The sequence below is a fragment of the Manis javanica genome, chromosome 4 (assembly GCF_040802235.1).
Source record: "Manis javanica isolate MJ-LG chromosome 4, MJ_LKY, whole genome shotgun sequence".
Lineage (NCBI taxonomy): Eukaryota > Metazoa > Chordata > Mammalia > Pholidota > Manidae > Manis > Manis javanica.
Window position 1 is genome coordinate 165,857,483 of NC_133159.1, and position 27,999 is coordinate 165,885,481.

General features: G+C 38.8%; 1 protein-coding gene, 1 long non-coding RNA gene and 1 pseudogene across 4 annotated transcripts; 2 read left to right on the plus strand and 1 right to left on the minus strand.

Moving 5' to 3' along the window:
* Nucleotides 1-117: 117 nt before the first annotated feature.
* LOC140849282 (squalene monooxygenase-like) lies at nucleotides 118-24,871 on the minus strand. Its single transcript, XM_073236283.1, has 9 exons — nucleotides 24,581-24,871; nucleotides 21,305-21,557; nucleotides 15,973-16,153; nucleotides 12,815-12,888; nucleotides 11,801-11,914; nucleotides 11,549-11,720; nucleotides 9,659-9,754; nucleotides 3,641-3,782; nucleotides 118-651 (listed from the first exon to the last, which is right to left on the minus strand). Exons 1-5 carry the CDS (start codon nucleotides 24,869-24,871, stop codon nucleotides 11,841-11,843), a joined length of 873 nt encoding a protein of 290 aa, XP_073092384.1. The 3' UTR covers nucleotides 118-651; nucleotides 3,641-3,782; nucleotides 9,659-9,754; nucleotides 11,549-11,720; nucleotides 11,801-11,840.
* LOC140849272 (protein angel homolog 2 pseudogene) lies at nucleotides 6,280-8,730 on the plus strand (annotated as a pseudogene).
* Nucleotides 15,010-27,999, plus strand: LOC140849294 (uncharacterized). 3 transcript variants are annotated; one of them, XR_012131036.1, is made up of 5 exons: nucleotides 15,010-15,406; nucleotides 15,961-16,067; nucleotides 24,619-24,739; nucleotides 25,293-25,957; nucleotides 26,147-27,999. It is a non-coding gene; the product is annotated as an uncharacterized lncRNA (long non-coding RNA). The 3 variants fall into 3 exon arrangements; XR_012131035.1 differs by having other exon boundaries at nucleotides 25,296-25,957; XR_012131034.1 differs by having other exon boundaries at nucleotides 24,619-25,957; nucleotides 26,118-27,999.

Here is a 27,999-nt window from a genome sequence, read left to right on the forward strand (position 1 = left end):
TCCCCCAAAGTCAGATTTAAGAGAACAGGTTTCCCTGTATATTTTGAAATCCACTTTGGTTTTCTTTTCCATTATCATGAAGCTATGTCAAGAAGTCCAGAACAAGACAAAAAGACATGAGAGTCCATTCTTCATTTTATTGAAGTGACCCACCCACAGTGACTCATCCCAACTACTGAATTTCAAAAGATAAACTGCAGGTCCTTGGTGTTAGCACTAATTTATGGTAACAGTCATTTCCTTTAAACAGTTATTTTCCTTTGCCCTTCATTTTAATTTGCAAATAAAAGTATATATTTACATGTTTATATACAAATAACTTCAAAAACAAATTAATTCCAATCTTAGTCCAAGAGTTTCCACTTTAGAAGTGGTATAGTACTATGCTATATATACCCTTTCCAAAAGTCTCTCAGGACTTGGTGAGTTCCAAATACTCATCCACAAACTGTTCCCCTTTAATAAACCAAGTACTTCATTTCTGAGTAAATTAGAGGAAATATTACAGAACATGCTTTGTACAATATAATACCACTACTGAAAATGGCTCTGGGTTTTGTAATCCAAGGTTCTGATTTAAAGCAAAAATATGTGGCATGGACTGCAACGGCAAAGAAGTGTCCAATTACAACTAGAGGGTTAGGAGACAATCTGTAATAGAAGAAAATATATATGTATTAGTAAGACCCAGAAATTAAAGTTTACTCATAAAAAGACATCCCAGTTATGTATCATCTACAAAGCTAAATACACAGTCTGCATTTTAGAGAACTTTACAAGCTTGTGTCTTCCTGCTGAATTTGATGGCAGGGACAGACAAAAAATGTTTTTTACAAGACACTACTTAGAATATACCTCCGTCAGAGAAGCTAGTAACTCCTCTAAGTATAGTTTATATAAATTCTATGTTTTGAGCTGTTTTCTTTCACTACTCTTGACATCCAGTCTGCAGTACTAGATGGCCTGGCAGAGTACTGACATTCAGATTATAGATGAATGAGGAAACACAGAATTTCAATTTTAGACTTTGCCGATAATTATCACTCTACATACATCTGTTTGTCAGAACTATTAGCAAGTTTCTTGAGTCCCTAAACTTCAACCAAATTAAATTTTAAATACAAATTTCTCTTATCCATGGGTTCCATATATCAGAACATTTATTTAAACCCACAGGCCCAAAACAAGCTTCTATTTTAATGAAGGGTTTTAGCTTCACCTACCACCAACTTCTAATCAAAACTGTTTCTCAGAAGTAAAACAAAAGATGAAATACTGCCTTTTTTTCATTTCTCTGAGCTAGTGGATAATAAAAATGGTAGAATGTATATGAAAGATTTGCAGTAATTCATAAACTGAACAGTCCTAAGAAAATTTGCAATTTTTCCCTTGTCACCAAAGCAACTTACACAGAAAGCAGCCCAATGGGACCAGTAACACATTCTCTACCAAGTTTGAAATTAAAAAAAACAAGCTTTTCTTAGTTGATGCAGGGAATCTAAAATAAAAATTTTTTAATTACTCCCAGTCAAACTGTTCACACATTTGTGTTAGGGTGCTAATGATATGTCAGAAAAAATGAAGCTGTAACATATATCAAACTTCATAGATAATTTTTAAAAAATCTAGTCCTGGAATTTTAATGACCGAAAAATTCTTTTAAATTCCATAATCAACATTATGGACAGTAGCTTTACTATGAATATATATACATTTTTATTAATAAATAATTACTATACCAAACATGCAGGTCCTGGAAGTTGTTTAAAAGCTATTTCCTTGATTATATTGTAAATTCATTAAATGATACAAAATATTTTATAAACTTTTTGTTTAAAAATACAATTCTAGAAACCAAATTCCCAATCACTCAAATGCCCAGCTTGTATCTCTGAAATAATAATAATGCCTTTTATTGGTATAGTATTTTAGGCTTTTCAAAGTAATTCATTAAACCCTCACAACATAGCATGATCGATCAGTAACCTTTTTAATAGTTAAGCATTAATGTTCTTTTCAGGTATGCCTACATTTGTATTTACAACAGAAAGAAAGAGGATGCGCTAGGCAAACTTTTATTCCAATAAAGCTCTTCCCTCCTCTAACTCTCATTATTTTCTTTATGTTGTTTTGTTGGCAGATTCAAATTCATAATGTAAGACACTCAAGAGCTTACAAAAGCTTAGGAAGAAGAGCTTAGAAAGACTCAAAACTTAGTATTCTTTTTACTTCCCCAACCAACCGTTTTAACTTCCATTCCAAGTAGCAAGGAAGGAGTAACTGGCAAATCACAATCAATGAGTTGTTTTTTTAGCAAGAATGATGGTTATGGAGGCTACCGAAGGCATTTGTACAGTATCATCCTTTGTAATCAGATCACCAAAGGGTGGATCACTAGGGCCTCATCTGGGTCACAGAAATAGCTTTGTTGTCGATATATGAAGTAATGGGATTTGAGTTACATGTTTTCTTGGAAACCTAAAGGTCTAGCTTCATTAGCCTACCATTAACTAATTTGTATGCTGCTGTAGTTGTCTTTTTCTCCATCTCTAACACTGCTTCTGCTAGGTCATGTTCTCCTTAATACACAGATCGATTATCAACTCACTACAATATGTTAACAAAAACAAAAGCATGAGAATATTCAAATGACTAAAAGGTGGATGCATTTTGCTTCTTGGGCATGGTTATTTTATAAAATGTAAGCTTCACATTCATTTTATAAAATACTACTTTGAGAAGAAATTGAAACTAGTATCAGAAAGAAATATTAACAATGGCATTATATTTCAATTCATGGCCAGAAAGATCGATCCATCACAACCTTATGCATTTGGGGATATGTATGGTCCGATTGGGACCAGAGGAATTAATAACAGTGAATTATTGAGGTATTGTTATTAAGGTTGTCCAAGAGAAGACAATAGCCTTCCACACAAAGTAGTGGATATATGATGATTAGAAGCTAAAAATCTTACTCAAGGATGGAGTTAAAGGACTATGAACTTGTGAGTCTGCAAACTCAGGAAACATTTCTATTTGACCTAATCACTAACTTTTGAAAATTAAGTTCCCTCCCTGTGCTAAAAATTTGCAATTCAGTAATGTTCATTAAAAAATATCTACACTTACCATCTGGAGCAGAAAATAATTCATAAAGAGCCTGAGCAAGGATATTCACAACAAAAGAATGAGACATTTTTCTTGTCCAATAGAATGATTTTTTGGCCAAAAAAGAAAAAGATCACTTATTATATGGTAACAGGGGAAAAAAAGAACAAACTGCTGTTTACCTTAAACTGTTATTTACCCTATGCCTTATGTTCAGCATTTACACACACACACACACACACATTTCCAGAGCAATGAGTTATGACTCTGAAACTAAATTCACAATCACTATGGGCAAAGCGAGCCATGCAAGCCAATGTTATATAACACCCAAATACAGAAATTGAGAAGATCTGTGAGATTCACCAGTAGCAAGTCAGGGTCTGTAAGCCTCAACAGACTGCCTAAGAAGCATTACTAAGGATCAGACTCCTAGGTACTTTCCTCCAGCAAAGTCCCATTCCTCTGAAGGTCCAGAAAGAAATCTGTTTTGAGACATTTTTGCCAAAGAGTAAATTTAGTATCTTACCTGGAAAACAGCAGCATCATTATAAAGGTCAGGAATACCAGTTAGCGTGTTTCTCCACAGCTTAATGTCTTTAAAGACAACAGTCATCTCACCCCTGTAAGAGGGTGCCTCATGTTGTAGGCATCTCCCAAAAGAAGAACCCCTGTAAAGAGAATGTCTGGGTCATGGCACCATCTGAGTGCATCCCTTAAGGCAGAAGCTGCTCTACTAATTTACAAATGTTACGAATGAGAGCTAGACAATTAGAGTGTGAAAACACAAAGGAACAAATGATAAGTTTGCTGAGGCAAAATTTCCAAGGGTTGGCTCAGTTAATAGTTCCTGTGTACCTACCATGCGCCAGACAGTGGGAATACAGTGAGAACAAGAGCATGTTTCCCACCCTTATGAAACTCACACATGAATCAAAGGGGAAGTCAAAGTCAAAATGTTTGTTTATAAGGCCTTTCGTGACAAAAAAAGTACCTATAGGCAGCCAGGCATAAAAAGCAAGTCTTCGAAAGAAAAAAGCAAATCAAAAGATCTCTAACATTTCACTTCAAAGGTTATACTTCAAACTGAAAAAAAAAACAATAGGCAGCTATTCCAAACCCATCAGAAGTTAATTTAGGAGAATGTAAACCTGGACTGAATCTTATCCGAAATCTTACCCTTGAGTCAAAGCAGAAGAAGGAAGCTCCCAGTTTGACTCAAGGTGCACCTCCTGACTGAGCTGCCTGACACTGAGATTCCCAGTCTGTTGTCAGACTGGTTAGACCTAGGACTTAGATTTTAAAAAGCACTTAATAATTTTGTCTGTGAGAGAAATTAAGACAACAATAATAACAGTGCTGAGGTGGTAAAATTATGGATAATTTTGTTCTGTAATGTCACAATATACTACATAACTACGGAATATGTTAATATGTATTAATTTACAAAAAAGTAGCTTCTAAATTTAATTCAATTTTTTACATATTACTTGAATACCTTCACTAAAAAACCATAAATTATAACTAGCTTTTATTCCTCCTTCTCCATGGAACAGTCCTCATCCCTCCAACTGGGATATGTTCCCACAGCAGGTTGTTAATATTGTTTTGGCATTGGCTTCATTCCCCTTTGCATATGGTTTATTGACATGACTGAGAGTTCATTATGCTTGTTTTTATGCAGCAAATTACAATCTGTTTAAGTTCAGTAACTACAGCATATTGACAGCTCCCATTCAGACCTCTCTTTGAAGCTCCCCACTCAGGTTTTTAATGGTGCTCCCTCCACATGACACCTCCAAATGCCTACCGGCTCACTTCATGCCCAGTATGTCCAAAAGTGAACTCACCACTTCTCCCCACACTTCCCTAAACTTACATTCTTTTTCCTTTCTTTCCAGTGGCAGCAAATAGCTGGCCAAATTATCTAAGCTTGAAACCTGGAATCCACTAAGAGGCTTCACTCTCCCTTACTATATTATCCAGTTAATCATGGAGTTTCATGCATTCTACGTCCTAGATATTTCCCAAATCCATTCCCTACCTTCCATTTTTATTGCCACATCCTAGTTTAGGCCTTTCATTATCACTGATAGAGAGTAATTAAATAGTCTTACTATTAGCTTTAGTCTGAATGAACTTTCAACCAAATGACCCTCCACAACATATCAGAGTAATTATCTCTAAAATAAAAATCTTACCATGACACTATCATGTTTTAAACTTTTCAATGAACTGTTAGAACAAATGAGTTCTGCAAGATTTTGAGATACAAGATACATATGTGAAAATCAATTTTATGTCTATACACTAGCAATGAAGCATCTTGAAATTAAGAAAACAAGTTCATTTACAGTAGTATCAAAAGGAGTGAAATACTTGGGAGTAAATTTAACAAAAGAAATGTAAAACACTCTGAAAACTATGGAATGTTGTTGAAAGAAACTTACATTTATAGTCAACTGAATTTTGACAAGAGCGCCAAGGAACTCCAAAGGGGAAAGAACAGTCTTTTCAACCAGTGGTGCTGGGACAACCCTGGACCCCTTCTTCACACCATACACAAAACTTAATCCAAAATGGATCAAACACCTAAATGTAATAGCTAAAACTATGGAAGTCTTCATAGGAATCAATCTTTATGACCTTGGGTTAGGCAAAGCCTTTATAGATAATAGCATCAAAAGCATGAGTGGCAAGAAAAACAAATCAAAACTAGACCTCATGAAAGTTAAAAACATCAAGAAGTGAAAAGACAGTCCATGGAATGAGAGAAAAGTTTTATACATCATATATCTAATAAGGGACTTATTTCTTGAATATATAAGGAACTCTTAGAACTCAACGATAAAAACTTCCAAATTTGTCCAGTTAAAAAAATGTGCAAAGTCTGAAAGGACATTTACACAAGTGGCCAATAAACACATGAAAAGATGTTCAAAATCATTACCCATCAGATAAATGCAAATCAAAACCACAAAGAGATATCACTTCATACTTACTAAGATGGTTATGAGCAAAAAGACAGATAACATGTGTTGTGAAAGATGTAAAGAAATCAGAACCCTCATATATTACTAACAGGAATGCAAAATGGGCAGCCACTTTGGAAAACAGTTTAGCAGTTCCTCAAAGAGGTAAACAGAGTCAACATATAACCCCAAAATTCTACTCCTAAATATACACCATGAAAAATGAAAATATATGTCCACAAAAACTTGTACACAGATATTCACAGCAGCATTGTTCATAACTATAATTGGAAACAACCCAAATGTTTATCTGATGAATGGATAATCAAAACAAAGTATATCCACACATGGAATATTATTTGCTTATAAAAGCAAATGAAAGGCCGGGGGGGCTGGAGCGGCGGCCCGGGCTCCGCCGGGGCGGGGCGGGCTGGGTCCGGGGAGGCAGGAGGTCCGGGCCTTGGCGGGTGCGTATCGGCCGCCGGCAGGGCTCGTGCCTGCTCGACCAGGCTTGGCCTCGGAGCCCCGGGCCACTTCGCCAACCCGACCTCCAAGCCAGCCTGCGCCTCCCGGCCCGGCCTCCTCCCCGGGCCCGCGCATCCTCCGGGAGCTGAGTCCGCGCGGAGACCGCCCGTCCGCAGTGGATCCCGGGGAGCCTGACGCGAGGGGCCCGCGCGCTGCACACGCGCCCGGGGTTTGTTGTTTATACCCCATGTTATCCCATCACCAGAAGAGTCTGGGCAGAGACTGGACTGCACCGTGGGAGAATCTGCAAAGGTGTTGCTGGAACAGACATATTTCTAGTTGTGTAAGGTGGCCTGGACATTATTCTCGTGCTCCTTACCCGTACTTCAGCAGTAGGCACTTTTCACTAAATTGGAGACCACCTTGTCTGTTTGAGTCTAGAACTCAGTTTCCATACTGGAACTGGAGACCTGACAACCTGAGCCAGACATCTTTGATTCATCTCTCTAACGGCATGCACTCTGAGGGAGATGAACCTTCGTCAAAACGAAGAAAACACCAAGGCGCAATAGAATGGCATTGGGAATACATATGTAACCATAATAAAGAAAAAATGACGATCCTAGGAGACAAAAATGTTGACCCCAAATGAGAAGACAGTGACAACAAGTTTGACTTTTCCGTGATGTCCTATAACATACTTTCACAGGATTTACTGGAAGACAATTCACATCTCTATAGACACTGCCAGCGGCCAGTATTACACTGGAGTTTCAGGTTTCCCAATAGTTTGAAAGAAATTAAACACTTTGATGCAGATATACTTTGTTTGCAAGAAGTTCAAGAAGATCATTATGGAACAGAAATCAGGCCAAGTTTGGAATCATTTGGTTATCACTCTGAATACAAGATGTGGACGGGAAGGAAACCTGATGGCTGTGCCATTTGCTTCAAACATTCCAAATTTTCACTCTTTTATCAGTGAACCCAGTGGAATTCTACCGCCCTAATGTTCCTCTGTTGGACAGAGACAATGTTGGATTAGTGTTGCTCTTGCAGCCCAAAGTTCCTGGTGCTGCGTCTCCTGTGATGTGTGTAGCTAACACACATCTCTTGTATAACCCAAGGCGAGGTGATATTAAGCTGACGCAGTTGGCAGTGCTGCTGGCAGAGATTTCCAGTGTTGCCCATCAGAAAGATGGTGGCTTCTGCCCTACTGTTGTGTGGTGACTGTAATTCTGTTCCTGGTTCTCCACTCTAGTTTCATAAAGGAAGGAAAATTGAACTATGAAGGACTTGCCATAGGAAAGGTATCTGGCCAGGAACAGTCTTCACGGGGACAAAGAATTTTATCTATTCCAATTTGGCCCCCAAACCTAGGTATCTCACAGAACTGTGTGTATGAGGTACAGCAGTTACCAAAAGTAGAAAAGACAGACAGTGATTTGATGCAAACCCAGCTGGACAAAGCAGAGGTCTTGGTGACAACTGAAAAATTATCTTCAAATTTACAGCACCATTTCAGCTTGTCGTCTGTTTATTCCCATTATTTTCCTGATACTGGAATTCCAGAAGTGACTTCCTGTCATTTCCGAAGTGCCATAACTGTGGATTATATTTTCTATTCTGCTGAAAGGAAGATGTTGCTGGGCAGCCAGGAGCTGAAGTTGCTTTGGTTGGTAGTTTGAAACTTCTAGCTAGACTGTCACCTCTTACAGAACAGGACTTATGGACTGTTAATGGACTTCCTAATGAAAATAACTCTTCAGGTCATCTGCCTTTGTTGGCTAAGTTCAGACTTGAGCTCTGACTCTTCTGTGATTACATACTGTATTCTCTTTCAAAGAACCTTAAGTTCTTAAGAGTTTGCATGTTGCTTATTTTTGTGCTGTAAGAAAACATTGTTAAATGTTTGAAACAAATACCAGAAGAAAAACGTTTACATAATTTTCTTTTTAATAATGAAAAAATATTTTCAGGACAAGTGTGAGATCTAAATGCTCTTTATTGTAAAAGAGTTGTATTTTTTATTAAATCCCAGTAAACTGACAGTGATTTTTAAATATAATGCAACTTCTTTAAAAAAAAAAGAAAGCAAATGAAGGACTAACACATGTTACAACATGGATGAACCTCAAAAAAGCCACTTACAAAGGACCATATATTATGATTTCATTTATAGAAAATGTCCAGAATAGGCAAATCTATAGAGATAAAAAGCAGATTAGTGGTTGACTAGGGCTGGGGGTTAGAAGGAAATGAGGAAGGCTGCTCATGGGTACAGGACTTCTTCTTGGGGTGATAAAAATGTTCTAAAATTGACTGTGGTAATGGTTGTAAATACCTGTGAATATACTGGAAACTAATGAACTGTACACTTTAAATGGGTAAACTATATAATTTGTGAATTATATCTCACTAAAGTAATTTTACTGAGGTATAAAACTTTTAAATGGCTTCTAGAAAAACCTTTTCAATGACTTTCCATCGTCTATAGTATTAAACTAAACTTTCAGTAAGTATCTTACCTTTCTTCTACTCTGACACCTATCCTTTGCCCCAGCCATGGGCAACCTGAGTTCACTGAAAGTGCCACCATTCCTCAGTCCTCCTGGCCTTTGTGGATACTATCCCACGTACTCAGAAGTCCCTCATCTCACTGTGCAACTCATGAACTCCCACTCGTCCCTCAGGCCCCAACTCCAGCTTCACTCCCTGAGCAGTATCTTCCCTCACCACCCTTCCCAGGTCACAGGCTCCCCTCCCTGCCTTGCAGCTCCCTTCACGGTGAATCAGTGGTTCTGAGAGCAGGCTTCTATCATTACAGCATTTATCAACGGTGTTCTGAAATTACCTTCACTAGAAAACTGCGTTCTCTAGACTATATGTAACTGTTGTAGCCTCAATAGCTAGCACAGTGACTTGTATACACTCAATATTAAATAATAAAGATATAAAATTAATCTTGATTATTAGTAACATATTAATCCACAGTAACCAATTCTCTGTCCCACAAGTTATTCCCAGCAGCATAATCACATATGGCATTTGGAATACTGAAATTGAGTATTTGGAATATCCTTTATAAAATCAGTCCAATAAAAGAATACCTCGTTTGTTTACTGGTGAAGAAGGAAGGAAGCTTGCTGGCATAGCTCTCAAATGAGAATCCTGAGTGGCTTCTAGGAATGGTTCTTTCAGGTGATCTGCAAGAAATCCCACCCCACCATATAAATGGCTTAACATTTCAATATCAAATTATCACATTTTCTTATCAAGTATAAACAAATACCTGCTATATGTCTGTTATGGTTGTCACATATATCCTTGGTGACAAATCAAAAACTAATTATTTCAATAATAAATTGTTCACTATGTACCTAGTTATTCATGCTGAAAAAAAAGGAATCTAAGAGAAAATTAATGTAAATCAATATATATCCAGTTGAATGAACAAAAAACTAGAGAAAGAGTGAAGCAAATTTAGATGAAATGGGACAAGGAGAAAAACCACCTGCCCCTCCTCCGAATGTTAACTGATAGGTGTCATATTTAACAATTTATGGTCACCACCATATTCAGATTAAATATACCACCAATTCAGAAACAGCAGGAGAGTATGTACAGTAGAAAAAGGATAAGATGTAGAGAGCTCTACCTGAGCTTCAATTTCTTCATCTATAAAATGAATGGATTGGATTAGCTCATCTCTGAGATACTTCCCAGTTTTAAAGTTTTGTGCTTCTACTTGTATAGAAAATGAACTTTCTTTTCATATAGTTCTCATTGTAATCTGGGAATACAGGAACAGAATGCCTAGTACTGAAATTATTCTATTCCTTAAGGAGTAGAATTTCAATAATCTAATATTAACATAAACCTGTAAATGGTTTTTCCTTCCATGATCTTAGGGCAGTCTGCTCCAACTAACCTCTGAATTGGAAAAAACAATCTATAGTAAAAGAAAAAAAATGCTAAGAATATCATGATACTGACTATCCTTTTCCTAAATATGCCTAACTCATTTTTCCATCTGAAATCTTCAAAAATGTCTTAACTGAGTGAAAATGTATTGAAATGTTGAAAATGTCATTATTAAAAATCTAAATTGATCCATCTATACCTTCATTTCTGTTAATACTCTGTTATAAAAGAGTGCTTTTGCTTAGTTAAAAAAAACTTGAAAAAAGAACATTTAAAAAAAATTCACTTATACCAAGGATTGTTTCCTATTACTATATTACTATAATCATATAATTAGCAAGCAGGACTTCCCTTCAATTTTTCCAATATTCTTAATAATTTTTTACATTCTTTTCTTACCTGCATCTTCCCATTCTCAAAAAAAAAATCAGAATATAATTTTTGTGTCTGCAATCTCATGAAGCCTTTCTGTATTCAACTCAAAACTAAAAATCATCTTAAAGACTCCTTATAGCTTTCATGTTCTGAGGGCAAGGATGTATTAGCCAGGCAGACCTGGTTTCAAACTTGGCTGTGCCACTTCCTAATAGTTTGTTCTTGGAGAAGCCAAGTAATCTCTCCAAATCTTAGTTCCCTTATGTGTAAAATGGGGGTAATGATAATGCCTACCTCGGAGGGTGGTTGGTAGATTAAATGAAATTGTGTTTTCTTAAATAGTACACATTCAATAAGTGGTAGCTAGCGTTTCTACAAAAGCTAAGCACAAAAATAATTAAACATAAGACTTTAGGTTGCTCTTCAGACTACCTTAAAAAGTACCATATATGCCAATATTAGTATTCTAAAAACTATGCTTTGTTAATATGAATAGATTGAAACTTTTTTTTAACTTTGCAATTTTATGTGCTAAATGGTTCAGCTCAGAGTACCTGACTGACTAGATGCATTTTTTCATGCGCCATCCTTACCTCTGGCCCAATTTAGACACAGCTTTAGTGAAAACTGGAGATGGAGAACCTTTTGTGAAATTTGCTTTCAGGCTGTAGATTACAATGGGAAATGAAATCTTTTCTTACCAGGTAATTGTGGGTAAATTTTTTCGACCATGTATTCTCTTAAATTCCTTGGCATTTCTCCTCGAATGTCAACAAGTACTCGAGTTTCATTAGATGAAATCTGGTAGATGAGAACTGGGCTTGGGTTAGCTAAAATAAGTTCAGCATGATGTGCCTTAAATTGTGGTGCATTCTAGGGAAGAAATAAAATATTTTAACAATTTTCAAATTTCAAGTTGCCTTTATTTTTCTATAATTACATTCGTACAGTACCTTCATAAGAAAGCCAACAAAATGAGATAAAACAGAAACTTTATTGGAGGTCAGGCTTTTCCTGAACTTGGAAAAAAGTCCATCTGCAACAACAGTCAATGGAGCGTGCAGTTCCTACAGCAAACATAAAGCATATTCAGCTAAGTGGTTAGAAATACAGAGGAAAAGGACTGTTCCTTCAAAATGTGCATGAAGAAATTTAAATATATAATCAGACAACATTATAGAGGCTATTTGAAGATAATGCTTTGAAGAAACTATTTTATGGGCTTAAGTTAATGCATGACCAATCTTCAGAGGTGCGTCATCTGAATCCCTAAGGATCACCATCCTTCAAAGCTCTACCATTCAAACCATCTGGGATTAAGCTACACTTTAATAAACAACTACTAAGCAAGCATAGACCTTGAAAAACTGAATATCATTACAAATTTCAAGTACAAGCCAGATATTTTTATTCTAGAATTTTCAAGCCTCATACAGTGCTTTCAATCAGTGGCTAGGGCTAAGAGAATTTTGTATATATGGACTATGTACAAAATTAAATATACAATACAAATGATACAAAAACATATTGGGCAGTTAAAGCCCATTTTGTTCAAGGGTAAACTGTACTGGAAACTATTTAATTCTAGTATTTCCCCAGAGAATCTCTTACTTGTACCTTTCTCCTTTAAATAATTGCGTATTTTATCCTAATACTTTCTTTTATAGTGAATCCTTCCTTTTCCACCTTCCAGTTCCCCTCTGCTTCTCTGCTAGGGTATATTTCTCATGTCCGGTTTTAATACTGTTAATATAGTGGGGTTTGCTTATGAAGTTATTTGTATAGCAATGTGTTGCGATCTAAAATCCATCTTATTGCAGAGGGCTTGGAGGGAACTCAATCCATCTGAGAAATGAGAAATTGCTGAGCCTACTTTTTTAAAGGAGTAGAAGAATAAGAAGGAAAAGAACCTCTTAGGAAGAGCTATCATTTGATATATCGCACCCTGACGTCTCCAGTTTCTTTACCTTTGTACTGAACTCCCACCACAGCATCATCTTCTTCTAATAACTGCAGCACAATGCCCTCGATAAACTTTGTACTAAAAGGTAAATAGAAATCAATTCTATAAGAGCACATTTGAATAATTTAAATGAGGAATCATAAACTCCTTAATTCTTATCTCCAGTTTGCTCTTGTAAACTGGACACACATGCTTTGTGAACACATGTCCACAGAAAAAGGTCTAGAATGACAAAAAGCAAAAACATCATTAATGAATTTTAGAATTATGTGTAGTATTTTCTAATTTCCTAAAATTGAAGACATGTTACAAATGTAATGATTAAAAGAATACTTTTTTTTTCTGAGACAAAATCTGTAATAGTGTGTCTGTAGGTAGGTATTTGATATGCCCTGCTTAATTAGCAAAAAAATGATATCCAATGAAAAGTTACACAATAGAATCATGAAATAAGGGTAAGTGATTGAAAGACTATGGATGACAATAGACTAGAACAGATTGAGCATGCAGAATTACATAGTCATTATGAATTCTATATTATATATATATAAATATGTAAAGCAATGTTACAATGATATAGTATATTAATAATATATAAAAATAAATATATATTAAAAATAATATAGTGCTCCTGGGTTGAGAATCCTTGTAAGATCTTTCCAACAGTAATGGAATGTTATTTTGTATTTCTCTTTCTATTCTTTCATTAATTTGAACAAATATGTATGCGCATTTAATAATATGTTATTCAGTGATTTTAAAATATTTACTCTGCAACCTAAGTAAATGTCACCTTTATAAATTCTTCATTATGCCACAGCAATGCAAATGTGCAACTAATACTGGTTCTGATGATTCCAAATGTCTACGTGTACTTAAGTCACTTAGCAAAATTTTGATTTTCAAAAATGTTGACATCCAGAAAGAAAAAAATAGCCAGTTTCAAGAAACCTTTGTTACTCTATTTTACAAGTTTAGTTTTCCATTCTCAAAGTCATTACCTACTCAAAACTGTTCAGGGTTAGGGCACTAATAAAATCTGAATGTAGAAAAAATTCCATCATAAGAAAGAAAAATCACTTTATGTTGAAAATGTTTGACAGTGATTAACCCTGGATATTCATTCCTATGAATTCATTATCTCTGGTCATAAAGTCACTGGTTCTATAAGTATTTTAGTGGACTAAATTGCATAATGCCAGCCTCTAGTTTATAAACATACCTAATTTATGGTGAATGGAATCTGTGATGAGTGAGCTTTTGAGCTAAAATACAGAGTGCTCAGAGCATCCAGAGAATCGAGGGCAGCATGTACACATTTTAAAGAGAAAGAATCCTATTTTCTTAGAAAGCCTAAAGCCCTCCATGGCTAACATTTCCTTATAAAAAAGCAAGATCATTTTCTAAATGAAAAGTAACTTCCATTCCCTTTACTACTTAGCGTCCAAATGTAATGGGCCTGCAGGTACAGAGTTCAGTAAGATAAGGCCTGTTTCTTCAAGGCCTTAGGATCAAATACGGTATTCAGCGGGAGAGATGTCAGCATCTCTAACCCAGTATTTGGTAATACATAATAATGTTGTTGATGAGGAGAGGAGTACTTAACAAGCATAAGCTTATCACAACAGTATGCATGTGGGTGTGTACATAAGATAGTAGCAATATATATAACCTTATAATAGTAATGATTAATATTTTCATTGTTAGTGACCATAGTCTATGCTAGCTTTAAAAAATGTTACTTTTCCAGTGTTTTAGAAGTTTTTGTTATAAAATATATATCTACTTCCTTTTGATAAAAATATAAATTCCTAGGTCTACCTCCTATAGACCCTGATTTCTGAGTTCTTCATCGCTGGACAGGTATTGCCTATGACTCAGATCTCTGGGCCACTCTCTCAACAGCATTCCCTGTGCAGTGTGTTCTGGGGTGCATCTGCCAGGAACTGTGAGGCTATCTGTTCTCCCCACTGCCGGCTATTTAAATGGAAAGTTCCTCTGAGTCTTTCGTCAATTCAGTAGGCTTGGAAAGATGACAACATCCTCTTACAACAGTTTTCCACATTAGACGTAAATGTGCACTTTTTTAAATTCTCTCCTAGTTGAACATAACCTTCTGCTTGCTTTCTTCAGTATTTTTATCACGTTCCAATTCTTTCTTCATGTTTCATTCTCACATATTTATTCCTACGTTTAAAGAGCAGCAGTCCTCTTTAATCTTGGCCTCGCCCGCGTCCGGGAGGCCGGGTCCCGGCTCGAAGGCGGCGGGCGGCTCGCGCGGACCCGGCAGCAGCGCAGCGGCGAGCAGGGAACACGCCAGGGAGGAGCCCAGGAACTGCGTGGTGGACGGGCGGCGGCGGCGCGGGCTGCAGCGGCGGGGCGGGGCGGGGCGGGCCCCCTCCGGGCCCCTCCCCCTCCCCCTCCCCTCCCCCTCCCCGGGGTCTCCGTGGGCCCGGCGAGCTTGGGCGGCGTGAGCGGGTCCGGCCGGCGCTGCCCACGCCGCGCGTCGCGCTGCAGCCAGGGCCTGGCGGGCGCGCGTCAGGTGGCGTCGCACAGGAAGCCAGATGTCCGAGCGCCCCTCATGCGGAGCCGCGAGGTGAGGCGCAGGCGGACGCTCCTCGGGCCGCGCTCCCGCTCGCTCTCCGGGAAGGGGGACCCCGCCACGACGCCCCGCGTTGCGCGGCCCTCCGGCCACCCCCCGACCCGCGTCGCCTCCCCGCCCCCTCCCCGAGGCGCGGCGGCCGGGGGCGGGCGCGGGCGGCGGGGCCTGGAGAACGGGGCGGTGGCGGCGAGGGGCGGGCATCAAGAATTTTTTAAAGTAACAGATTTTTATCTCAATTCATTAAAAAATAAAATACATGCAGACAGTTTTACATACCCACACAGATTCATACCCAGATTGGAAAATACAACCGGACTTTATCCACCAAATATTCATACTAGTTACTTCTAGTGAGAAGGATCATGGATAATTTTTATAGTCTTCTTTATGATATTCTTAACAAAGGCACTGAAGATCTAACATTCTTCTAACTTATGGTTAACATAATATCTATATTCCAGCCTATACCCAAACACTCACAAAAATTTATAATAGTGTGTTAACAAAGGCCAAGGTTAAATGTGTTCTTTAACATTACATCTTTGAAGCTGGAGTCTTACTTGGGCTCTGCCATGGCTGCTTTCCGAAGACTCATGATCAATCCTCCACGATGGAAAGCTCTTCCGCTCTGCACTTGATTGTTTTCCGATAGAGGGTAAGGAATTTGAACCTCTGACTTGCTTTCATGATCATGAATTATGTAGCCATGTACATCCTGGGGATCAGTACCTTGTACGTCATCTGCAAAACTATTCAGTTCAAAAATACCGATTTCATTAACGTGCCCAGAATTCTACTAGGCACCAAGAGGACAAGGAGGCATTGAAAATGAGTCTCTGTCTTCATCAAGCTATGAGACCGTTTGGAAGACTGGACATTAATGTATTTTGAAATCTTAATGCTTCTGGAAAAGTACACAAATATCCTAAAAAGTTGCCAATTAGCAATATCTTCCATTTGGATCTCAGTAAATTGCCAGTCTTTACTCAGATGTTAGTAAAGTTTGTAAAAAAAATACTATATGCTTGAAGCCCATCTAGTATTTCTATAATGTTTTGTCCAACTACTAAGATAGCTTGTTTTTCTCAACCCGTAACTGTATTACAGATGTACTTTATATGCTAAAACTGACCAATTTAGAACACACCAGAAAATGTAAAAAGGATAGCAGCATAATAAAATTTTGCCTTGGGTAAACTATCTTAAGTACATAAATAAGGTCTAATTTAAGATTTCTGGGACATGTCTCTATCTCAACTTTATTGATGGAATCAAATACGACAGACTTTGGACACTTAAACAGGCAGAAAGACAGAACCTTAAACTTCAATGAAATTCATGCTTCAAGAATAATAGATATTAATAATTTAGAAGCCAGTGACATTAACTACAGTTATCACTAGCCATTAATCATAGGGCTCCATAATTGTGATATTTGACTACTTACTGGTTAATATATCAGATAAAGTAACATGGAAAACACTCTTCCACATTAAAAAGTACAGAACTGCTTTCCATTAAAAAGCAAGCGAAAAAGCAAAAACAAAAAACCATATATGCAAAACATGAAGAGCAACTTCAAAGTCAAACCAGTAAGCAAGTTTTAAAGGCAACAGCATAAGGGTATCAGAACTACAAGCCAAGAAAGCTAGAGTTGTAAAGGGCACTCCTGGAAAGCAAGTAAGGGTCTCATATGCAAGGGACATTGGAATTTCACACCATATATAAATTTCTTGTCAATAAAATAAAGATCACAAAACTCAATTCAATGACCTGAGACATGACATGGAATTAAGCCATCTACCCAGGACATGACCCATAAGAAATCCAAACATAACTTTGTGCTCAAACTGAGTATATAGTGCATATTAAAATATGTATCATTTATGAAAGCCCAAATATAAACCAGAGTCAAGGAATAAATATAAGAAAAGATATGGAGGATTTATGAAACTTTAAATAAAGACCTAACTGAATGCAGGGTATACCACATTCATGAATAAGAACTTCAAATCAATTTTTCAAAATTGAGCTATAGATTCAGTATTTTTTGAGTCATAATCTTGACAGAGTTTTTTAGTTTCATGGAAATTGAGAACCTAATTATAAATTATATACAGAAAAGCAAAAAGACCAAGTAAAGTCAAGATGATCCTATAGAAAATGAGGTGAGGAGGAGGTCCCCCATTAATTACTGAGACTTCGATACATAAAGATAAAGCATTTAAATTATAATATTCATTTTAAGAGTTCTAGATATTAATCTTAAGCCAAAGGACAATCAGTTCACTTAATAAAAACCCACACTCCATGAGGGATAAGGTCCATATTATATAAAAAGTCCATGCTCCAAAAAGTAACTATTCAAAGTGTTTCTATATTCCATATCTCACACCTGAGGGGAAATTAATAGCATAAGGAAGATTAAAAGGACTTGATACTAAAGGATTTATGGTATGTGGACTAGCTAAAATACTTCATAGGTTCTCTGACACTTGATGAACTACATATAACAATCCATTGAGGCTTGTGCCATAACCTTGGAGTTGTCTCCTGAGGCCAGATCTCTAAAGAATATAGTTGGAGAGCATTTCTGGTTGCCTCATGGTCAACTAGAAAGGTAACGATCCTTCTCAGCAGTGTGTCACCCTGGCCTCAGGAAATCTCTTGTAAACTGGTGGTTTGGAAACCCATAAGGACAGAGATGGAATCTCCCTTCTTCATAAGGCACTCTCTCCACATGGGTCCTTACCCAGTAGTCTTTTGCTTTTCCTCCTCACCGACTGCTCCTTCTCGGTCCCCTTTTCTAGTTCCTGCTCACCTCACTGATCTCCAGATAGTAGAGTTCCCCAGGGTTCATTCCTGGAATGGTAATGTCTTCTAGTCTCATTTAAATTCTAGGACACCTCTCTCTCATACCAAACATTGACATCAGTAAGTCCTGCTGACTCTTCCTTTAAAATACATTTCCAGAATGTACTCACTTCCCACACCTCTACTGCTATGACCCTGTTCCAGTCTAGCAACTCTCATTGATTCTGCAATAACCTCCTAACAAGTCTCCTTGCTTCTGACCTTGCCACTTTATGATCTATTCTTTTTTCTACACAATAACAAGAATACTTGGAATATTGTTAATCATCCTTCTAAAATGTGACATTGAATAATTCTTCTTAAAATTCTCCAAAGGCTTCCATGTGGAGTCAAAGCCAAATCCATACAGTACGTTACAAAGACCTTTTAGAATCCAGCCCCGATAATCGACCTGACCTTTTCTCTAACTATTCTCACTCCAGTCAACACCACTCTCTCTCCTCACTCTTTTAAGAGGCCGGGCTTGCTCCTCCCCCAGGCTTTTCCCTTGATATTTTTTCTTGCCCCATATATCAAGGGCAACTCTCTTACCTCCTTCCATTCTTTACTCAAATATCATCTCTCAAAGAGGCTTTCCCTTCCCCAACCACATTATTTAAAATCACATAGCTCCCTATCTCCCTTTTTTCCAAAGTCCTTATAACCATTAACATATATTCTTAATTTTATTTTTACCTTTTATCACCAGCCTCCAAACTACCCACTAGAATGTGTACTTTCTGATGGCTGGGATCATTTTCTGTTTTGTTCACCACTGTAGCCTCAGCATCAAGAACAGTATCTATAATATGATCAATGCCTAATAGATATTTGTTGAATGAATGAATGAATGTCAGTTCTTTAGTCACCTCCCTCTCTTGCATTATCGCGTTCTGCCTCACTACTTTCAACGTCACCAAACATCCTGTGGTATCAAGATGCACCTCCTTTGCCTTCACATCCACATCTCACTACTGCCCTATTTCTGTTTTTTATTAGTGAAAAACTCCTCGAGAGTAGTTTTCTATTCTCCAATTTTTTAATCTCCCACTCACATCAGTCTGATTTTGTCTCCACAACTCCACCACATCTCAATGTCACAAGCAAATTCCAAGTTGCCAAATCCAATGGCTGTTTTTCTATACTCATCTTACCTGACTTTGAATAGCAAACCAGGACACATCTGTCCTTTCCTTTATTGATACATACCCACTCCTCCTACTAGAAACATTCTCCTCTCTTGGATTAAGTGACACCAAACCCTGTGGCTTTCTTCTGCCATTCTGCCAGCTACTTCAAAGTCGCTTGTACACTGTCTTCTTCAAAAGTCAGCCTGGATTGGTTTATTCTGTTTTCTCTTTTCTCCCTACATGATCTCCTTAAATGGTTTTAATCATTGCTGTGGCTTTTAAGTGCTACAAGTATGCTGACATCTCTGAAATTTCTAACTCCAGCTCAAACCTCTCCTCTGCACTCCAGATTCATATATTTAACATGTTCACTTGATCTCAATGTCCTCCAAATTTCCTCCAACACCTGTTCCTCAACAGGTCATCTTCCTGTCAGCAAATGGTACCATTACCTACTGGTTGTTCAAACCAGAACCTAGGAATCATTTCTAATACCTCCCTCTTCCTTCTATCTCACACCAATTCTTCAGTGACTCTTGCCATTTCTGCCTCTTAATTTTATTGTGAATCAGTCCACTTCTCTTTATATCCTCTGCTACCTTGCTAGTCCAAACCACCATTATCTATTGTTTGAACTTAGCAATGAGTCCCCACTAGACTCCTTGCTTTGATTCTTGCTACTCCCACTGCCGCAATCTTAGTCTACTCACCACATCATATCCATGTATTCTTTCAAAATAGCATTCTACAAACTGCAGGGTATGATCAGTGATAAATTGTGAAATGAGTTTCAACCTGTGAATTGTATACTTGGGTAAAATGACAAGTATTTATAAAGTAAAATAAGACAAATTTCATTCCAATTTAAATATTACACGTATGTACTGAGGATGGTCGATGTGTTTGTTACTGTAAGTAGCTGTCAAAAGTTTAAGCCACTTTATAGAGGCATAATCCAGATCACATCACCTCCTACTCTACCTACAAAACTGTACAAAGCGGTATCTGCTTACCTCTCCAACCTTAATCTCAAGCCACTCTCTGTAACCCATCACTCAGTACTTTCTACCTACACTGGTGTCCTTGTTGGTTCCTTGAATAAAATAGCAAATATTTACACAGTGCCTACTACATACCAGGCACTGTTCTGAATGCTTTGCATATAGGAATTCATTTAATTCTCATTAACAACCTATGAGGCAAGGACTCTTAGTATGGCCATTTTACAGATGAGGGAACCAATACACAAGAGTTTCAAAACTTAGCCAAGGTCATACAGCTTTTTAAGCACCTGAGCTGGTATTCAAAACAGGCAATCTAGTTTCAGCATCAATGCTCATAATTACTCCAGCATTCCACCTACCACATATGCCAAGCAAGCTCTTTCTCAGTTCATAGCCTAGACATATCTTGTACTCTGATCCTCAAGAGTATAGTTGATCTGTTTTGTTCCCCAGTATAAATCTGGTATTCAGTACAGCACCTCACAAAGTGGACAGTGAATAAGTATACCCTAAATAAATAGTTAAGGGCTTAAAAAGCATTGGCTTAATGGATGAATGATGCTTAAAAGATTCTACAACAGGCACATAATAATATGCAGTCTACACATGATAGTCCCCTTCACCTTTCCCTAAAGTTTATGCCCTCATTCTATTTTTCCAGTCCTTCATTTTGATTATTACAATTTTTCAGCCACTTCATTGTATCTCACTAAGTCTACTTCATGTCTTCTCATACTACTAAATGCTTTTTTTCTCCTTTGCTCTCATTTTCATGGAAATTTGTTGGTAAACGAGTACAGTAACTTTTATAAAGAAAACAGAATACATTTTTACCATCGCAGGATAGAGTACAGTGCAGAGTGCTTGTTTGCAGTCATAACTCCTAAAGATCAATATGAACCTACCTTCAAGTCCAAGGTCTTTAAGGACGGGATAACCACCTGGCTGCAGAAATTCTCCAACTATCCTGTCAGGCTCTTTTAAATCTCTCTCAATTACTGACACCTTTCTTCCATCTCTGGAAAGGACTGCTGCCAAAGCAGAGCCAAGGACACCAGATCCCACAATGATAACTTCTGGATCATTTTGAGAAGGTGTTGATGCAGAGGCTGCTGCTCCTATCAAGGCTGTTTCTGAAATACCGGCTCCTTTTTTGCGCTGGTTAAAAAAAAGAAAAAGTGAATTACGTATCCATATGTGTTATCCTTAAATCATACTACTACTATATAGACACACTGGACTTTTGCATCTTGAGCAAAAGCTTTACCTTAAACAACAGCAAATCAAACGAACTATGAAATCTTTAAATACAGGTCATATATAAAAACCAATGATATAAAATACTGGCTAAAGAAAAATGTATAATATTATCCCAATAAGAGTAAGTTTAATATTTTATATAATAATGTATTACTAATAATATGTAATACATAACATATAGACTATATAATTATATATAATAATATATTCTGTTTTCTCAATATATTTAGAAAATGCTGTTCTACAGACGTATTTAGAAATCCACACCAGGCCAAATATAAAAAATACTTTTAAGGGGCTTCCAGGACTATTATAGGGAAAATTCCACAATTAATTATTCAATTCTTCAAATACATACCGAAGATCTACAAAATGCAAGCCATGTACAACTTCTGATACGACTTCACGTTGCAAACTATTCAGCACCTTTTAGGTACTTCCACTATTCATCTTAATTTTCTCCTTCGAGGTTTTCATCTGAACATCTATCTTAACCTAAAATCACTTTTATATAATGAAAAGACTGTCAAATCCTGGCTACTAATCTACTAATTGGGAATTATTTAACACAACAAAATTCCAAAGGAGTAAAATGACTATTTATCCTTTGGAATTCAACCTGATCACAATTTTATTTCCTTAACATATAAGAATATATTTAATTTACCCTTTCCTTTTCTTCTGATACTCTAAAGAGGGCCTGATCTAACATCTGGTCCTCCAATGTATAAATAAATATTAAACCTATTCCTTGCTGGGCTGACAGTAAAAACTTTACTTGATCATAAGATGACTTTTTCATGAAAAAGGCCTGTTTTGAGAGATTTATGCCCATTGAGAGTAACAGCGAGAGTGGGTTTTTCTTTTCAATGAATAATTCAATATTGTAATAAGTATTTTTTTCTTGGTATATGGATTCACAAGTGGGAATGTATTTCAGATACAGAATTCCAAGAAACCGTCTTTCTTGAGTTCTCTGACCTTAACGATTAAAATAAGATCAAATGCCATTTTCAAAGGGTTTTAATAAGTCCCAAGGCAAAAAGCTGAAACCATTTAAATAAAAGACTTAACCTTCTAAAAGATAAAACCCAAAACCTTTTAGAATTTTAATTCTCTGTGATTTTAATATCCATCCAGTCTTCCTTTATCTCTATAATGGACTGGGGCATTGTCCACTCCATTTTTAATAATTTCTCTTGGAGAAATCACCTTTTTGTCCTTTAAAGAGAAGATAATAGAGTTGACTCTTCCCATCACTATTTCTTAATGACCAGAGCTGATTATCCTTAAATTACTGTTCACAGAGCAAAATAAGGCCCTTTTCTCCTCTTAGCTATTTTTTAATAGTTTTTCTTCCTAAAATTTCCCTGTTAAACACACACACACACACAGACACACACACACACACACACACACATACACACTTGGAAGGTCAGAATGGGAAGCACTAGTGGGAACTCAGTACTCAATACACAGCCTACCAACTCTGGTGTTTAGAAAATGAGCATAAAGTCTGAGGCATTCACAAAGTGAAACCCATTACTGACTACTGGTGATCCAATTCCCAAGTTATCTCAGACAATACCAAAGTATTCAAATTGAGAATTAAAGATTCCCTCCCCTTCCTTTTCCATTCCTCCAACCCACACCCATCATGTGTCACGGAATTCAGCACTACTCAAATGTGCCTAACAGATGTGTACTACCTTTAGACTAGTATTAATAGCTGCTATTTATTAGACAGTTATGAACCAGGCATTTTCCAAACATTAAATCATTTAATTCCCTAACAGCAGGCTATGCCACCCCCATCTAACAGAAAAGGTAAAAACTGATTCTTACAGAAACTAAGGTCTTCCAAAGGTCTGACAGCCAGAAGTGATGGAGCAAAAATTCTAGACCAAGTCCTCTGTTCTGTAAGCCTTGCTCATTTGTGTAAGTAATGTAGACACAGAACCCTAAGAGCAAATTACTTGCAGGCCACTCACCCCAACTCCAGATCATCATTATCCCCACCTGGCCCACTATTTGGGCTCTCTGACCTGATATCCCTGCTTCCATTCTTGTACTCCTACAATCCACTCTCCAAACAGTAACCAGAATGCTTTTAAAAACTAAAAATCAAATATTGTTACTCCCATGCTTAAAAATCCCCCCAGTGCTCTTGTGGAAAATCCAAACATCCATGGCCAACAGGCCTTATATATTCTGGCCTCAAAGATCTCCCTCATCCCTTACCACTGTCCCCTTCGCTGCTGTCTTCCCAGGGATTCTCATACTAAACATCACGTGAAAAACAGCCTTTGATTTAGGAACATGACTGAACTCTGGACAGTAGCCAATTACTCACTTGATTTAGTATATTACTACACCGATTTACTCCAATTATTCACTTGATTTAGGATATTACCACACTGATTTACTCAAAGCTCCGTTAATGTGGGGAGAGGAGGGTGTTTTGTCCAAGACTAAAGTGCTGAGCATTTTTACTGTGCCAGCTCTTCCAACTGTTCTGTCACTTCCCCCAACAATCACTTCTTACAAGCAGCAAACTTTACCTGCAGGTTTCTTCTCAGGTACAAACACAATTTTTACCCTAAAACATTTGTTTTTACATCACAGAAAGTGATTCTGTCCTCCTTCAAAATGAAATTCTAACATTTCCTTTCACCTTTCAAAATCAAATCAATATTCATAATCAATTTCATTTAGGTTGGCCCAACCAAATGAAACAAATGTTTTCAATCATCCCTAACGGTGTCAAGGATGCAGCCACAAACAGTCAAAGACTTAAAAAGAAAAACTGAGAATTCGTATCACTGTATCTAAATTATTGCCTTTTCCCCTTAAGGAGAGTGACCCCAATCCTAATTTAAAATAAGATACTCATTTGTTTGACCACTTTGAATTCAACCTACCCGCCTGGACTCAAGCTGCTCTTTATTTTCTGATCCAGGAGGGGATTTGGCCCAGAAGAAGCCAATGAAGGGCAAGGCTGACATAATATCCGAGAAGACGGCAAACTGGGACCCGCTCCGCTGGCGCCCGAGGGAGATCCCGTTTCCGTAGCGACAAAGGTACGAGAGCACCAGGCCCAGCGAGAGGAACACCAGCACGCACAGCAGGAGCTCCTTGTTGGCCAAGGAGACGAAGTCTCCGCATTTCTTATAAAAATAGGTGAAAGTAGCAATGCCAAGAAAAGTGCACATGGTTCCAAGGCTACTTGGGTGACTCTGGGTCCGTGTTGGGATCCTTTTTTTCCTTGTAGGGTTTGGGTGATGACAGGTTTTCCCCGAAATGCTACCAAAAGGAGCACAAGAAACCGGCCAAACTCCAGTAAATACCGTAAAAAAAAACCAGGATTGCAGTTCAAATCAGAGCTATTTACAAAATCATATAAAGTTATTACTACAAAAGTATCTGAAGACAGGAAAGTTGTCCAGGACTTAGAAAGCAGTATTTAAAAATCGCCTACTCCAACAGCACCCGACCGGGCTCTCCTCTTTCAGCCAATCCATTTATTTCCTTTTCTCTTGTTTCCTGGATGGGTTTTTCCTGGGGGTTATTGCAGGTGCTGTTTTTAATTTTGATGTTGGCTCCTAGTGCTGAAAAACCTTTCTCTCTAACCAGCAGCAGGTGCCCTTTCAGAAGACGGTGAGGGGTAAAAAAAAAAAATCAAAGAAATCTTGGCGCTGCGAGAAAGGTGGCCTCGCCTCCTGAGACCGCGATGCCCGGGCCGGGCTGGCAAGCGCGGAGTACGACTCGCCCCCCTTCGGGCGGCCAGGCTACGCGGCCCAGGTGGAAATTCTGGGCTGCCGTCTCCCACCAAAGATGGCCTCGGCTTCACCACTGCGGCTCCGGCGCAGGGAGGGGCAACCCCTGCTGAAAATCTCCCCACATCGGCCTCCGATACACCAGCCCCCGAACCTTCCAGTCCGCGATTCCGTTTCCCCGCAGGTGAACGGCGATCTCCAGACAACTTCCCTTAGAGGGCGGCGACTCCCGATGGCCTGTTCGCCAACATCCCAAGCTCCGGCGCCGCCGCGCTAGTAACCAGAGTAACCAGCTGAGCTCCGGAGGCCTGTCACCCACCCCGCGCGCCCCGCGGCCCAAAGGCTCCGCCCAGGCGAGGGACCAGGGGGCGGGGCTAAAGGAGGAGGGCCCGCCCCGCCCTGCGCGCAGGCCTCGCCCGCCGCCGCCGGCGGCCAGTGAGGGCGCCCACCGCTCATATGCCGAGAAGGCGCAAATCGCCGTTTGGTCAATCGCGGACGCCGTTGCCAGATCGGGGACGCCAGGTGAGGCGCTAGGGCGATGTTGCGTGATGGTGTAGGGTGGGACTGCGCTCGGGGGGCCCTGCCACCTGGTGGGCTGATCGGAGGGCTTGAATTGGCTCCGGCGGAGGTGGGGTTCGAGGGGTTCGTGCCCTCGGGTCCGCCTTCAGGTTTTTGGCTGCAGCTCCCGCTGCTGGGGTCCTTCCTACACAGGGAGAGGCAGAGTTGGTGCCGAGGACGCCCCTGCGCCACCTAAAGTCGAGATGTTTCCATTCATTCCGTGGACTTTACTGAGCGCTTACTACAATGCCATCCCGGGGCCACAGGGATGAATCAGACACCACCTTTTTGTCCGGTGCCTAGTGTGTGTAGAACCTAGACGGCGGTAGAAAGAGCTACCGGTGTGTGGAGAACCGGGCGCTCAAGCTGAATCTGGAAGGACGAGTAGGCAGCAATTGCCAGAAGAAAGGAAGAAGAGATGGTGTGCCGGGTTTTCCCTTCCTCTTCCCCAAATTGTCAGGCAACTACGCACTTGTCGTTGTGCTCAGGCTAAAGACACCCTGATGCTCTTAGCCCCGTTCTCTCAAGATAAGAAACGTGGGAATGGGCGTGGGAGGACGAACGTGAAATAGAGATGTGCCTTAAGTGCCCGGAGAAACTGGGTAGACAGGGAACCATGGAAACCGGAGGCTGTCTTTCACTCGCCCTGGAGGGAGGCTGGGAAAGTCTCCGAGGAAGTTGCATGTACCCAAGACAAGCATTCTGGAGGAAACAGTAAAAGAGTGTGAGTCAAAAGGTGAGAGACAGCCCTTGTTATGAAACGATGAAACCTCCCCAGGATTTACTGACTCCTGATAACAGTGCCTTTGCTGACCTAGACTGCCTTGCCTACTTTAAACTCTATGACTTCATGTACAAATTCTGCCCTCTGGAGCACTGCTGAATTGTCACCTTTTCCATCAGGTCTCCACTGACCCACACCAAGTCACATGATAGTTTATTGATACCTATTATCCCAATCTCTGACTACACCTGTAAATTAAGCTTTATCATCCCACTCATCCTTGAGGGAAGGCCCTCTGTCTAATGAATCAGAATCACCCACAGCACCTAACACGTGTTGCACTTAATTTATCCTCCGTAACAAAGTTTTGATGAATGATGAATGATAGGTAGTAGGAAGACCAGATGACTTGAATCAGGAGAACTAGATTCTGGCAGCCACTAACCAGCTTTGTGACCTTGGACAAGTCAAAAGTCAGTCAGCCTCTTGAGGGAAAGGTCAGTATCTCCATGAAATCTAAATTCTTTGCAATCCTGAACCTGACACTTTGCTGAGTTCAAGATAGTATGGCACCTGCCATCATTTTTCATCCCAAATATTGTATGTTTTATCTGCTAATAAAATATTTTACATGTCAAAACATTTTCTCAGGTGTCATTTGACTCTCAAAATCACCTTGATTTTAAAAAAATACCAAGCATGAAACTTAAAGAGGTTAAATGCCTTGGCCAAATCACAGCTTGTAAGTGATGAAACCAAAAGTTAAACTCCTACTCTCCAAATTCATGTTCCCCAATACTCTTAACTATCAATAACTGCTTTAACTTTCCTCTATCATAAAACCAAGACTTTCTCTCCCTAGCAATATTGCTCAATGTTACCAACAAATTCAGCTGTTTGAAATATATATGTAATTCAAAAGCATTCATGAAATAATCAGTTTAATGTGTGGGAAATCATTTTCCTGAAGACAAATCTTCAATACACTGCTTGTTGGTACCTTGAGTTCCTATATTGCTAAAATTCTAGAAGGCATCTGACTCTTACCAGATGAAAACACAGTATCACCTGGATGATTGTTACTTGATTGTCATATTTGAGATTATCATAGGATTGTTTCCTTTTTAAGTAATTTAAAAATCTTTTGAAAGCCACTTCATCTGTTTACAGTCCAAGATCCACGTCTGTACTTGGGGCAAAAAGAACATTTGTAATGCCTAGCATAGGGCGCACCCTGAATGCTTATATTGCCTGGGCTTAATTAAAGGCTATATAACCATCA